This window comes from Mirounga leonina, unplaced genomic scaffold (genome assembly GCF_011800145.1).
Source record: "Mirounga leonina isolate KUSES-001 unplaced genomic scaffold, KU_Mleo_1.0 Mir_91, whole genome shotgun sequence".
In the NCBI taxonomy this organism is placed as follows: Eukaryota; Metazoa; Chordata; class Mammalia; order Carnivora; family Phocidae; genus Mirounga; species Mirounga leonina.
The window spans coordinates 20,326,199-20,339,674 of record NW_023270839.1 but is presented as its reverse complement, the minus strand read 5'-3'; the positions used below and the strand labels follow the sequence as shown (position 1 = coordinate 20,339,674).

The window sequence follows — 13,476 nt, the reverse complement described above, 5'->3', positions numbered from 1 at the left end:
GAGCCCCGCATGGAGCCCCGCATGGAGCCCCGCATGGAGCCCCGCATGGAGCCCCGCATCGGGCTCCCTGCTCGGGAAGCCTGCTTCTCCCTCTCCCACTCCTCCTGCTTGTGTTCCTGCTCTCGCTGTGTCTCTCTTTGTCAAATAAATAAATAAAATCTTTAAAAAAAGAATAAAAATGCAAACATATACAAAATGCTTTCATATAATCAGTACCTTATGATTAGTTTTTTTTTAAATATTGTATTTATTTATTTCACAGAGAGAGAGCACACGTGCACAAGCAGGGGGAGTGGTAGGCACAGGGAGAGGGGGAAGCAGGCTCCTGTAGAGCAGGGGAGACCGATGAGGGTCTCGATCCTACGGTCCTAGCGGACGTTTAACCGATGGAGCCACCTAGGCACCCCTGATTAGGTTTTTAAACCACTCTCTTACAGACGGAGAAATGGAGGCTGAGGGAAGTTCAGTGACTTGTCCAAAGCTGCACAGCTATTAAAGGCAAGGCCAGGATTCAAACCCAGGTTTGTCTGGTTCCAAGGCTGGGGGAGGGGTAAAGAACAAGCCCAGTGTGAAGATGGGAACCATCTTGCCCAGTCTTCCATGTCCATCCTTTTTGTTGTCTCCTCCCTAAATAAGTGTCTTTGTTCCTTCCCTTAATTTTCCGATTTGTTTTTCTCATTGTCTCTTTTTGTCTCCAGTCTACTCTACATCTGTTAACATTTTCAACCTACATCTATTGGCTAAGTATGTCATACTCCTTTTGTTTTAAAAAACAAACAGAAAACCTGGTTTTGTTCTCAAGGACGTGCAATGGCACAAATTGTGCCTCTTCCTCTGCATCTTGCTTCTTCCCTGCTCTTGGTTTCACTGTAAAGTCTCTGTCTAAACGAAGCATCTGAGCTGTGCCAACGCAGAAATCGGAGGAAGGGGAGCATCAGGTTGCACTCCCTCCCTACAGCCGCTAGGGGCCACCCTCCTCCACGCAGAAGTGCAGGCCAACGCAGCCTGACTCTGTTGCCGGTGCGCGCCCTCCGCTGATTGGTGACACGGCAGAGAAGCCGCGCTTTGATTGGGCTGCTGTCAGGTGTCGCTGACGGCAGGTTCGGCTGCGCGAACGCAGGGAGGCGGGTGAGCGAGGGCCGGGGGCGGTGGGGGAGTGGCTGGGGGCTGGGGGCGGTATCTGAGGCGGTGGGCTGGGTAGAGTGGGCTCTGGTGGTGCTGAGGGCAGTGTTTAGTACCGGCTGGGGGCAGCTTCCGAAAGAGGCCCAGGGAAGAGGCCTCAGTGTCAGCGTAGGGAGAGTAAGGCGGGGGCGGGCGAAGGCTGGTGGAATCGCATCGGAGGGCGGCATTCGTGACCGGGAGCTGTGTGAGGAGAGACACCGGAGGGGGTCAGCAAGAGAAGAGAGGGGTTTGAGGATTTGCGGGAGGAAGAGGGAGCCCTGCGTGAGGAGCGGAGGCAGCAGGGGAGCGGGTCAGGGTGGGGAGGTCTGTGTGAGGAAGGGTGGAATGGAGTCGACGCGGGAGAGGATCGCTGCAGGCTGGGCTTGTTGCAGAGAGGAGGGGACCCTGGAGAGAGCGAGTGTAAGGACGGAATGGATCGTAGGCATTCTTTGTGGGGGATCATTGAGGGTTCGATACAAATATGTTACGAAGTGTGGTGACTCATCGGCGGGTTTGGAGGGCTGCTTAATGCTGGAGAATCACTAAGTGAGAGGATTAGTTGGACTATTAATTGGATTAGTTGATCAGTGTGGGGGAGGGGCAGCAGTGTCGTGAGTGGTGGGGGGGGTCAGTGGAGAGTCATTGTAGCAAATTAGGGGAAGAAAGGAGCGTGAGTGGGTTGATAAACAAGGGCATCAGCACAATTCATCAGTGTCGGAATATGGGTATATATGAAGGAGTAAGCATTGCATCTAGAGGGAATTTAGGTGGGAAGAAGATCGTGTTGGTGGCCTGAGGAGTTTTACTATGTTGGAAATATTCCTGCTTGGACTGTGTATTGAGGTTTCCCCTTCACCACTAATGGTGCCCTCTATTAAGTGCATGGTGATTAAGGAAATTCGAGGACTACTGCAAACAACCCTGAATTCTAAGGGATAAAAAAGTTACGCAGTTTACCCTCTCTTCTACCCCCTCTTCAGATCTGATTTAACATCTGTGTTTCTGAGATTACCCGTCTCAGAACGGTACCCCATCCTCTCTCCCTACCTACCTATCTTCTCCCCACCTCTGACCCTCCCTTTTTTCCATCCGTTTGCATTGATTCAGGCAGGAGGTAGACTGCCCTTTAGTCCTTTTGTAGAGCGAGAAGTTTTCTTTTGTTTCGCAACAAAGTATTGAAGGAGAGGGGGTTGGGGAGAAGGGCACAGAAAACTGGGGAATAGCTCTTGGAATACCACATCAAATCCCAGCCTCTCTCAGAGGTACATCTAAATAAATCCTGGCTTATATCATAGCTATTTCTGTCAGGCTTCTATCTTTGCTTTGTAAAGTATGAATTTAGGCCTTTCCGTCTCTCTTTAGCCCCGTATTTGTGAACAGACTCTTCCGCATTCTATTACCATCCTCTGTTATAAAGTTATATAATAGAATTTCAGGAAAATGACTATACATTCAGTAGAAAACCAGGAAGGACTTAATGGAAAAAAGGGTGAAGGGTTAGGAATCTTAGACATGAGAGAAAACCCCTGCTTCAGATAAGGTATAAAGGTGCAAGAAAATTCTGCTTGTTTAAACTATACAGGGACCTTGGGAATGCCACAAATCATGGAAGTTGGGTCAGGTCACTAAAAAGGAGTTCAAAGAAATAGCCTGTTAATCAGGAGGGGGAGTGTATGAAGATCTGCAATAGACAACTGGAAATTTTTTTTTAAGATTTTATTTATTTATTTGAGTCAGAGTGAGAGAGCACAAGCCAGGGAGGGAGAGGGAGAAGCAGATTCCCCACTGAGCAGGGAGCCCAACTGGGCCTCAATCCCAGGACCCCAGGATCATGACTTGGATTCTGACGCTTAACTGACTGAGCCACCCAGGCGCCCTGACAACTGGAAATGTTAAGTCTAAGGAGCGTGTTGTGGTTGACCAGTGGAGACAAGCAGATGGTAAAGACTAGAAAGGTTAAGGGCTGCATAAAGGTTAGCTCTTTCTAATTAAAGGTGCAAATCCCACTTGCAATGAAAGGGTTTTAAATAAAAATACAAAATAATTGTTGGAGACCATTTAAAAAGTCTGTAAGACGAAATCCGTTTACTTAAGGTGTTTCTGGCTTTCATTAGAGTCATTGGTTAGTATTTCTGAGAACTTTTGGAGAATGTGAAAAATCGCTGCTGAGTGACTCAATTTTATTTTTGGAAAAAAGCAGCATACCCATATCCCTGCACTTTAGTATTAACAAATGTTAACCTTTTGTGTATTTGCTTTAGATTTTTTTTTAAAAATTGAAATAAACATTACAGATAAGGTTGGAAAGTTCCACTCAGATCCTTCTCAGTTCCATTTTCCCCTCTCAGAAGTAACCACTATCATGACTTTAATGTCTTTCTTTCCAGTCCATATTTTTAGACTTTTACTAATTATGTATACAGTCATAAATACATGTAATATTTTTTACTTATGCAAACTGAATTGTACTGCATGTGTATTTCTGCAGTTTGCATTTGGAAATTGTCCATATTGTTAAATCTTTGATTCATTTTTAAAAATCGCTGTTTATCATTTGTATGTACTACAGTGTATTTATCCATTCTACTTGTGACCTCTGAGTTTTCAGTTGTTCCCATTACCAGCAGTGAGGTTATGAACATCTTTGCCCATGTCTTGTTATGTGGGAGAGTTTTTTTTTTTTTTAAAGATTTTATTTATTTATTTGAGACAGAGAGAATGAGAGACAGAGAGCATGAGAGGGAGGAGGGTCAGAGGGAGAAGCAGACTCCCCGCCGAGCAGGGAGCCCGATGCGGGACTCAATCCGGGGACTCCAGGATCATGACCTGAGCCGAAAGCAGTCGCTTAACCAACTGAGCCACCCAGGCGCCGGGGAGAGTTTTTTATAGCAGAAATTCTCAACCTCGACACTACTGACATTTTGGACTAGATAATTCTTTGTTGTGGGGGAATATCCTATGCGTTTTAAACTGTGAAGCAGCATCCTTGGCCTCTATTCATTAGATGCCAATAGCACCTTCCCAGCTGTGACAACCAAAAATGCTTCCTACCAAATGTCCGATAACCAGCATAATCACAATTAGTTAAGAACCACTACGGTCGGTGTATGTATGCAGAAATGGAACTACCAGATTGTTCTGATTCAAGTATAAGTCTTAAGATGCTCTCACTGATTATGGCTCTAGACAGAATTTTTTCCTATTGTAGCTTCTGGTGTAAGGGACCTCGGCCTAGACCAGACTTGGGTCTGTAGTACCAGGACATGGCAGAGAGAAAACTGAAATTTTGGTCTGAGAATGGGTTGGAGGCAATTGTATGCATGCCCGTATCCTCAACCTCCCAGTCAACACTAGACCTCTTTCCTTGACAGATTTTCTGGACTTGGGCATTTGTCTTTTAAAGTGGAGCACGTGAAGGAGGGACAGGGGACATAGAGGATTTTAATGTTCTGATATAATGCTTAGAACATAGGGTGCCCTCGGGGTGCCTGGATGGCTCAGCTGGTTAAGCGTCTGCCTTCAGCTCAGGTCATGATCCCAGGGTTCTGGGATCAGGCCCCACAGCTTCCTGCTCAGCAGGGAGCCTGCTTCTCCCTCTCCCTCTGTTGCTCCCCCTGCTTGTGCTCTCTCTCTCTGTCAAATAAATAAAATCTTAAAAAAAAAAAAAGAACATAGGGTGCCCTTGATAAATGTTTTTTGAGTTAATCCTTTGCAGGAATGAAGATGGGGCTTAAGGTCAAAGGCAGCTAGCTGAGCTCTCTTCTTCCCTCTGCTCTTGAATTAAATCCCTGAGTTCAACACTACTGTGGGGAGATGGTGAAGGGATAGGAACATTTGGAATGAATCAAAAATTGGAAATGCCACTCTAATCTTCTCTTCTGGTAGGAATCAACAGTAGCCTTCCATGAGGAACTGCCTTTTCCACTTGCTGCTGGAGTTAATGGTGTTTCCTGCTGGCAGAATCAGGGACATGCCAGCACTGTAAGGGTTAACCTACTTATCCTCTCACCAGTCTCATGGTTGGGAGTGGGGTGAGTGGAGAGGAAAAGGGAGACCTTGCTTTTCTCTTAGGGATCTTTAGTCATGTCAAGTCATAGCCCACGTGCCTCTTTTCCTGTTGCTCCTTTTTACCAGAGTTTTGTTTCCTGTTTCCCCTAGTCTCCTTGTGGTTCCCTCTTTATTTTATCATTCCCCATGCCCCATCCCCACCACTGCCATGGGGTTTGGATTCTGAGCTAATGGGATACCCTCCATTGCAGAACGGGATGAGTGGGTGCTCCGGCGGGGATGTGGTCACTGCCGGCCAGTGAGGGCGAGAGTGCCACAGCCCACTTCTTCCTGGGAGCTGGAGATGAGGGGCTGGGCACCCGTGGAATAGGCATGAGGACGGAAGAGAGTGACAGCGAGCTCCTTGAGGATGAGGAGGATGAAGTGGTAAGACTAAGGAAAATAATGTAACTTGGTGTTGGGACCCCTTTCATGGAGAGTTGAGATTCCATTGGTTGGAGACACTTCTCTGCTCTTTCTAAATGCATAGATTTCCTGTCATAAAGAAGCCCTATCCTGATTAAGTGGAGAGGCAGTAGAGATTGGTTAAATTACTTATCTTTGAATCCCCTGCCATTATGCCCTCGTCCTGTTGTGTCATGGTTATTGGTTCTCTGGCTCTTCTGCCTGAGCACACATTTCCTACTGTGGAAAGACTCCTATTCTTTAGGCAGTAGGAATCCCTACACGCACTCCATTCTAGACCTAAGTTAGGAGACAGCATTTCTCCATAGGCCCAAAGTCCTGGCAAGAAACTCTGTGCTCAAAGGAGATGAGACAGTGTTCCCTAATAAGGATGGTCTTGGTGGGAAGTTCCTAAGTTCCTGACAGCACTTCTTCTCTATAGCCTCCTGAACCTCAGATCATTGTTGGCATCTGTGCCATGACCAAGAAATCCAAGTCCAAGCCAATGACCCAAATCCTAGAGCGACTCTGCAGGTTTGACTACCTAACTGTTATCATTCTGGGAGAAGATGTGATCCTCAACGAACCTGTGGAAAACTGGCCATCTTGCCACTGCCTCATCTCTTTCCACTCCAAAGGTTGGAGTCTGTGAAGGAAAATGGGAGGGAATGGAGTTGGGAATGCTAGACTGGGAAATGAGGTTCTTACTGTCAAGTAGTACAGAGGTCATCAGCTCTTCCTGACACACTGGAGAACAGTGCAGGGGGGGGGTTGCTTTCCCTGTATCATGGAAGAGTTGCTGGAGGTGGTTTAAAGGCTACATTCAAACCTCAGGATCTAAGGCTCTTAGGATCTCTGACAGAATTGTGTGTCTCTGGAAGGACCCTAAAAATATCTTTTTCACTTTTTCCTGATGGATATTCTAGACTTGGGAAGTTGGGCAGAAGGATAAGTGATGGGTTGGATGGGTAGAGGAGCAACTTTAGCTTTAATACATCTCTCTATTTCTCTTGCCATTTTCTCACTCTCTTTCACGTTTTTACTTTGATCTATTTCCTTTCTCTATCCCAGGATTTCCTCTGGACAAAGCTGTTGCTTACTCCAAGCTTCGAAACCCCTTTCTCATCAATGACCTGGCTATGCAGTATTACATCCAGGATAGGTATAGCTTTCTGTTGATTGGTGGGATGGGTAGCCCGGAGATCATGCCTATTTATGGAGCCCACTCTGGGAGGATCAAATAAACATGCTTAATTTTTGTAACATGCCCTCTTGAGTTCTATACCCTGATATCTACCAGTTCCTGAGCAAATGAAATCCCTAGCCTCTTCCCTTGGTCACTGTCTCCCACCTCTCCCAGCTAATTTATTTGGGGGCAACAGGAGGGAGGTGTACCGGATCCTGCAGGAGGAGGGTATTGATCTGCCTCGATATGCTGTGCTCAACCGTGACCCTGCCCGGCCTGAGGGTGAGTACCTGGCTTTGTCCAGTCCTGTCCTTGCTTTCTGTGACTTAGCCCAGTTGTCCATCCTCTAGACATCTCCATGTACTACTTATCTCAGTGAGCCTTTGGTTATTGGATTATGGGTAGAGTTAGAGCTATGTGTCCTCGAACAGAGCCTTGGACCTCTTAGGTAGATTCTACTATATTTATATACCATATAGATATTACCATATCTATTACTAAGATAGGTCATAGAAATTTGGGGGTTATGGAGATTAAAACTCAGAGAAATGGGAGTTGGAAGTATTCTGCAATTCTCAACCCTGGAAATGACCACATACCTGTCTTTCAGAATGCAACCTCATAGAAGGTGAAGACCAGGTAGAGGTAAATGGAGCTGTCTTTCCCAAGCCCTTTGTGGAGAAGCCAGTGAGTGCAGAGGACCATAATGTTTACATCTACTACCCCAGTTCAGCTGGAGGAGGAAGTCAGCGCCTCTTCCGTAAGGTATGGGAGACATTTGAACATTTGGGGAAGTCAGATAGATTGAAGGACAAGAATGAGGTTGTGGGGAGGGAAGCTGGAGGATTTGGGGACAATGTGGAGGTAACGTTTTTTCCTTCTTTTTCTTCCTGAAGATTGGCAGCCGAAGCAGCGTTTACTCTCCCGAGAGCAGTGTCCGAAAGACAGGATCATACATCTATGAGGAGTTTATGCCAACAGATGGCACAGATGTCAAGGTTATGGTGGATATAGGGATTTAAGTAGTCATAAATGTCTGGGTGGGATGGAGTGCATGGGAAGCAAGTGGAAGTGTATGGAGAGAGTCATAGAAAATAAAGCATGAATGTGATTTGCTTTCATATTCAGGTGAAGATATTGAGAGAAGTAGACCTTTACATTGTACTATCAGAGCAAGGGCAAGTGTAGCGTGGAAAATGGTATAATGTTGGTAAGTTATTTCTCAATGAGGACTAGGTAATAGCTCTGGAGGCCCAAAGAGAAACCTTCATAAGGATACTCAGGGGGACTCAGTAAGAAAAATGTCAGTCTCCTTGTTCTTTATACTCAGGGTTTTTTTGTTTTTGTTTTTGTTTTTACTCTGAAACTAGTTTACAGACCTAGTGCTCATATTATCTTCTCATATACAGGATGAGCAGTGGGCATACTCAGTGATGCTATGTACCTGCAGGTATATACAGTGGGGCCCGATTATGCCCATGCTGAAGCCAGAAAATCTCCAGCTCTGGATGGGAAGGTCGAACGAGACAGTGAAGGGAAAGAGATTCGATATCCAGTCATGCTGACTGCCATGGAAAAGCTGGTGGCCAGGAAAGTCTGCGTAGCTTTTAAGGTGGAGGAAGGCCCATGGTGGGTGGTGCTTGGAGTGAGGGTACGAGACAGGAGCAGGGGTCTGGGAAGAAAGAGTGGCTCTCTTGTTCTCATCTTGCCTCTTTGCACTGCAGCAAACAGTTTGTGGTTTTGACCTTCTTCGTGCCAATGGTCACTCCTTTGTGTGTGATGTCAATGGCTTCAGTTTTGTCAAGAATTCGATGAAATACTATGACGACTGTGCTAAGATTCTGGGGTAAGAGACACAGTGGTCTGGACTGGGCAGAATGGGCTTAGAGAAGAAAGTAAGAAAGCTTTTGCTTTATTTTAAATAGTGTAAAAAAGGATTGAAGAGGGAAAAAGGAAAATAGAAAAAGGGCTCCTTAGCCCTCTTGCCTTCCTAACGCTGCACTCTGTTAACAGTTTTATATATACCATTGTGTCTTCTTCTACCATATATAAACAAATTATATTTATTGTACTAAACATATACTATTTTAAAACTTTTCTTTTAAAAAAATTCACCACATGATATTTAAAAATGTGGAAAAAATGATGCATATGGTGAGTATTCATGTATTCACTGTCAAGCTTTAGAAATAGAATATTAAGAATTGGGGCTCCTGGGTGACTCAGTTGGTTAAGTGGCCGACTCTTGATTTCTGCTCAGGTCATGATCTCAGGGTCCAGGGATCAAGCCCTGTGTCCGGCTCCACACTCAGTGGGGAGTCTGCTTAAGGATTCTCCCTCTCCCTCTTCCTCTGCCCCTCTCCACACTCACATTCTCTCTGTCTCTAAAATAAATAAATAGATCTTAAAAAAAAAAAAAGAATATAGCTGAGGCCCCTACCCACCCCTTGCTAATTACATCCCTTTCCCTCCCACCCAGAGATAACGACAATCTTTAATTTGGTGTTTGTCATTCCCATGCATTTTTAAAAAAAAATTTATATATTTTAGAGAGACAGAATGTGCACTCGAGAGAAAGTGGGGGAAGGGGCAGAGGGAGAGAATCTCAAGCAGACTCCCCACTGAGCATAGAGCCTGATGTGGGGCTCAGTCTCAAGACCCATGACATCATGACCTGAGCTGAAACCAAGTGTGGGACTCTTAACCAACTGAGCCACCCAGACGCCCCTGTCATTCCCATGCATTTGTTAATACTTTTATTACATCTATGCGTTTTTTGGGGGGGCATGTTTTTAGACTTTATATAATGTATTCCTCTACAACTTGCTAGTTTTTGTGAGCTTTATTCACATGTGTGGTTCTGGTTCATTCATTTTCATACAGTTCTTCATGTTTCTTCTAGGAACACCATCATGCGGGAGCTTGCTCCACAGTTCCAGATCCCATGGTCCATCCCCACAGAGGCTGAGGACATTCCCATTGTCCCTACCACATCTGGCACTATGTGAGCAAAAGTATAAAATCTGGAGTAACCTACTTAAGGCACCTGAGTCAGACCAGTGGTTACTTTCTGACCCTCTACCATCTGACTAGTGGAGCCTGGGTATCTTCCAGGCATTTTCCTTGACCCTACCTATCTGCCTAATCTCAGATAGTTTTTCCTCTGTTCTTTGACATGTCAAATAAGATGAAATGATGGGAGTTGGTGTGGGAAGGAGAGGCTCTAACAACATTCTCTATCTTAGGATGGAACTTCGTTGTGTCATTGCAATTATCCGTCATGGGGATCGTACCCCCAAACAGAAAATGAAGATGGAGGTGACACATCCAAGGTAGGAAGAATGTCCTAATTTAGACAGGTTTTTGTGAGGGAGATGGGGATGGGGCAGCTCCCCAAGATTTTAACGGTCTTACCCCATACTGAAGCTTTTCCTTATTTCTTCAGGTTTTTCAGTCTATTTGAAAAACATGGTGGCTACAAGACGGGTAAATTAAAACTGAAGCGGCCCGAGCAGCTACAGGTAACATGTGGAATCTGGCTGGGAGGAGCAGTGCTATGGGAAAGTTAGAGAAAATAGGATTGGGGGCCTCAATGAGAGGCCAGGATGAAAGGGTAACTTGTCAGGACTTGGCCTCCTGTATGGATATCCTGTTATTTCCTCTAGGAGGTTCTGGATATCACAAGGCTGTTATTGGCTGAACTGGAGAAAGAACCAGGTGGTGAGATCGAGGAGAAGACTGGGAAACTAGAGCAGCTGAAGTCTGTGCTGGAGATGTGAGAAAGGGGATAGGAAAGGGGAGCCAATGACAGTGAGAACTGAGTGCTGGGGTAAAAAGTAAACTGTGAGTTTATCCTACAGGTATGGTCATTTCTCTGGCATCAACCGGAAGGTGCAGTTGACTTACTACCCTCATGGAGTAAAAGCTACTAATGAGGGGCAAGGTAAGATATAATACCCCCTTCCCATTACCATTCAGGTCTCTTATTCTTAAACCTTTAGATGACCTCTACCTTAAAGCACCTTTCTGGGCTCCTCAGAAGACCTGACATTTAGATGTCCCCACTATTTTCCTTAGATGAGACCTATTCACTGCCCCTTATTCCTGCAGACCCACAGCAGGAGGCCCTGGCCCCATCTCTGTTGCTAGTACTGAAGTGGGGTGGAGAACTAACTCCTGCTGGCCGTGTTCAGGCTGAGGAGCTGGGGCGAGCTTTTCGCTGCATGTACCCTGGAGGACAGGGTGAGTATTTTGGAGGTAACTAGCAGGGCTTGGATAAGATGATTAGAGAATAAGTTGGGGGAATGAACAGTTAGAGGCAATGGGGAAGTTAATGGGGGAAAGAGCATTCTTCCTTCCATGTGGGTATTTATAGCAGTCCATTCCTGTTCCTCCCCTTTACCCCCAGGTGATTATGCTGGCTTCCCCGGTTGTGGGCTGCTTCGTCTCCATAGCACTTTCCGCCACGATCTCAAGATCTATGCCTCTGATGAGGGCCGTGTCCAAATGACTGCTGCAGCCTTTGCCAAGGTGCACACTTACAGTTCTCCCACAGTCCCAGCTTCCGTTAGGTAGAGAAACCAAGAGTTTGGAGAACTAGTTGGAAAATGTCAGGATGTTTATGTGCTGACTCAGAGAAGTTTCTGCTTGTGTTTGACCCATTCTATACTACTGAGAATGAGCTGAGAATAATTAGTGGGGGTAGGCCCCTTGACCTATACCCCTCCTCTCCAAGCCAGCTCCCATTTGATCTCTGGGACCATGTAGGCCTAGAGGACGTAGACTGGAAGGAAAACTAATAGATGTTTTGCTTCCTCTCCAGGGCCTTCTGGCTCTAGAAGGAGAGCTAACACCCATTTTGGTACAAATGGTGAAGAGTGCCAACATGAATGGGCTCCTGGACAGTGATGGCGATTCCTTGAGCAGCTGCCAGCATCGGGTGAAGGCTCGACTGCACCATATTTTGCAGCAGGATGCCCCTTTTGGTCCTGAGGATTACGATCAGGTCAGGCTCTCCCTATTTTTGTGCCCAGCATACCCCCATCCCAAATTCCTGGACTTCTAAATAATAGTGATCAGTAATGGTGCTTACTACATGGTAGGCACTGCTTTCCATACATTATCTCATTTAATCCTTACCCTTTGAGGTAAGTATGGGCCTACAATCTCTTATCCACAGTTTCAACAGCAAAAAAGATTTGGCACCAAGATTCATTTGGTAGCAAAACCTGACATGATAAGACTATTTCTAATTCGTATTTATTTTGTTTAGTGTGAATCATCATATATTGTGCTGCAGAAACGTAAATGTGTTTACTTATGCGCTAAGCCCTGTTGGAGATACTATATAACATGTGGCATATGTACTATATTAGCTTCCTAAAGTCTGAAAAAGTCTCAGTTCCAAAACTCAGCAGGTCCCAAGGATTCTGAATGAAATAATGTTTCAGTTATCTATTGATGCATAAAAAACTACCCCAAGGGGCGCCTGGGTGGCTCAGTTGGTTAAGCGACTGCCTTCGGCTCAGGTCATGATCCTGGAGTCCCTGGATCGAGTCCCGCATCGGGCTCCCTGCTCGGCAGGGAGCCTGCTTCTGCCTCTGACCCTCCCCCCTCTCATGTGCTCTCTCTCCCTCATTCTCTCTGTCTCAAATAAAAAACAAACAGGGCGCCTGGGTGGCTCAGTCGGTTAAGCGACTGCCTCCGGCTCAGGTCATGATCCTGGAGTCCCTGGATCGAGTCCCGCATCGGGCTCCCTGCTCGGCAGGGAGCCTGCTTCTCCCTCTGACCCTCCCCCCTCTCATGTGCTCTCTCTCATTCTCTCTCTCTCAAATAAATAAATAAAATCTTTAAAAAATAAATAAATAAATAAATAAAAAATAAAAAAAATAAAAAACAAACAAAAAAAAACTACCCCAAAACTCAGTGACTTAAAATGATATCCATTCTGTTATCTTACTCATAGTTCTAGGCTCAGCTGGTCTTGACTGGGCTGTCTCCTAAAATTGTCCAGATACTGGCCAGGTTTTGGGGCTGAAACCATCTGAAGGCTCGACTGGGTTGCTGAGATGGCTGGGCTTTCTCCTTCTTCTTGCTCTCCCTGTAATCTTAGAGCCTCTCCTCTCCACATGTTTTCTCCATGTGGTTTCTTAGCATTGTAGCCAGACTTCTTAAATGGTAGCTTAGGACACCCCAAAACCAGAAGCTTCCAAGCTGTTTTTTTTTTTAAGATTTTATTTTTTTATTATTATTTTTAAAATTGTATTTCTTTATTTGAGAGAGAGAGCACATATGCACACACACTTCGGGGGAGGGGCAGAGGGAAATGGAGAGAGAGTCTTTTAAGCTGACTCTACGCTGAATGTGGACCACAACACAGAGCTTAATCTCACAACCCTGAGATCATGACCCAGCCAGAACCAAAAGTCAGACACTTAACCAACTGTGCCACCCAGGTGCCCCTATTTTTAAGGTTGTGATCTCATGGTTGTGAGATCGAGTCCCACGTCAGGCTCCCCACTCACTGGGGAGTCTGCTTGAGATTCTCTCTCCCTCTCCATCTGCCCCTCCTGCTCATGCTCTTTCTCTCAAATAAATTTTAAAATATATTTTATTTTTAAGTAATCTCTGCACCAAATGTGGGGCTTGAATTCACAACCCTGAAATCAAGAGCTGTG

The 13,476-nt window shown here is 45.6% G+C and overlaps 1 protein-coding gene across 9 annotated transcripts in view; it reads left to right on the top strand.

The window, feature by feature from the left end:
* Positions 1-1,097: 1,097 nt before the first annotated feature.
* The window catches only part of PPIP5K1 (diphosphoinositol pentakisphosphate kinase 1), a 46,429-nt gene continuing 34,050 nt past the window's right edge, over positions 1,098-13,476 (top strand). For 8 of the 9 annotated variants that reach the window (XM_034994104.1, XM_034994101.1, XM_034994105.1 and 5 more), the window contains exons 1-18: positions 1,098-1,128; positions 5,047-5,142; positions 5,421-5,595; positions 6,056-6,251; positions 6,685-6,775; positions 6,996-7,081; positions 7,410-7,564; positions 7,696-7,797; positions 8,250-8,411; positions 8,524-8,645; positions 9,702-9,803; positions 10,045-10,131; positions 10,245-10,320; positions 10,465-10,574; positions 10,660-10,742; positions 10,910-11,041; positions 11,208-11,329; positions 11,622-11,804. In XM_034994104.1, the coding sequence (XP_034849995.1) occupies positions 5,449-5,595; positions 6,056-6,251; positions 6,685-6,775; positions 6,996-7,081; positions 7,410-7,564; positions 7,696-7,797; positions 8,250-8,411; positions 8,524-8,645; positions 9,702-9,803; positions 10,045-10,131; positions 10,245-10,320; positions 10,465-10,574; positions 10,660-10,742; positions 10,910-11,041; positions 11,208-11,329; positions 11,622-11,804 (1,956 nt within the window). In that variant the 5' untranslated portion in view covers positions 1,098-1,128; positions 5,047-5,142; positions 5,421-5,448. Of the gene's footprint in view, positions 1,129-1,517; positions 1,582-5,046; positions 5,143-5,420; positions 5,596-6,055; positions 6,252-6,684; positions 6,776-6,995; positions 7,082-7,409; positions 7,565-7,695; positions 7,798-8,249; positions 8,412-8,523; positions 8,646-9,701; positions 9,804-10,044; positions 10,132-10,244; positions 10,321-10,464; positions 10,575-10,659; positions 10,743-10,909; positions 11,042-11,207; positions 11,330-11,621; positions 11,805-13,476 lie in introns of those variants that run through there. The other variant, XM_034994097.1, reaches the window with a different exon arrangement.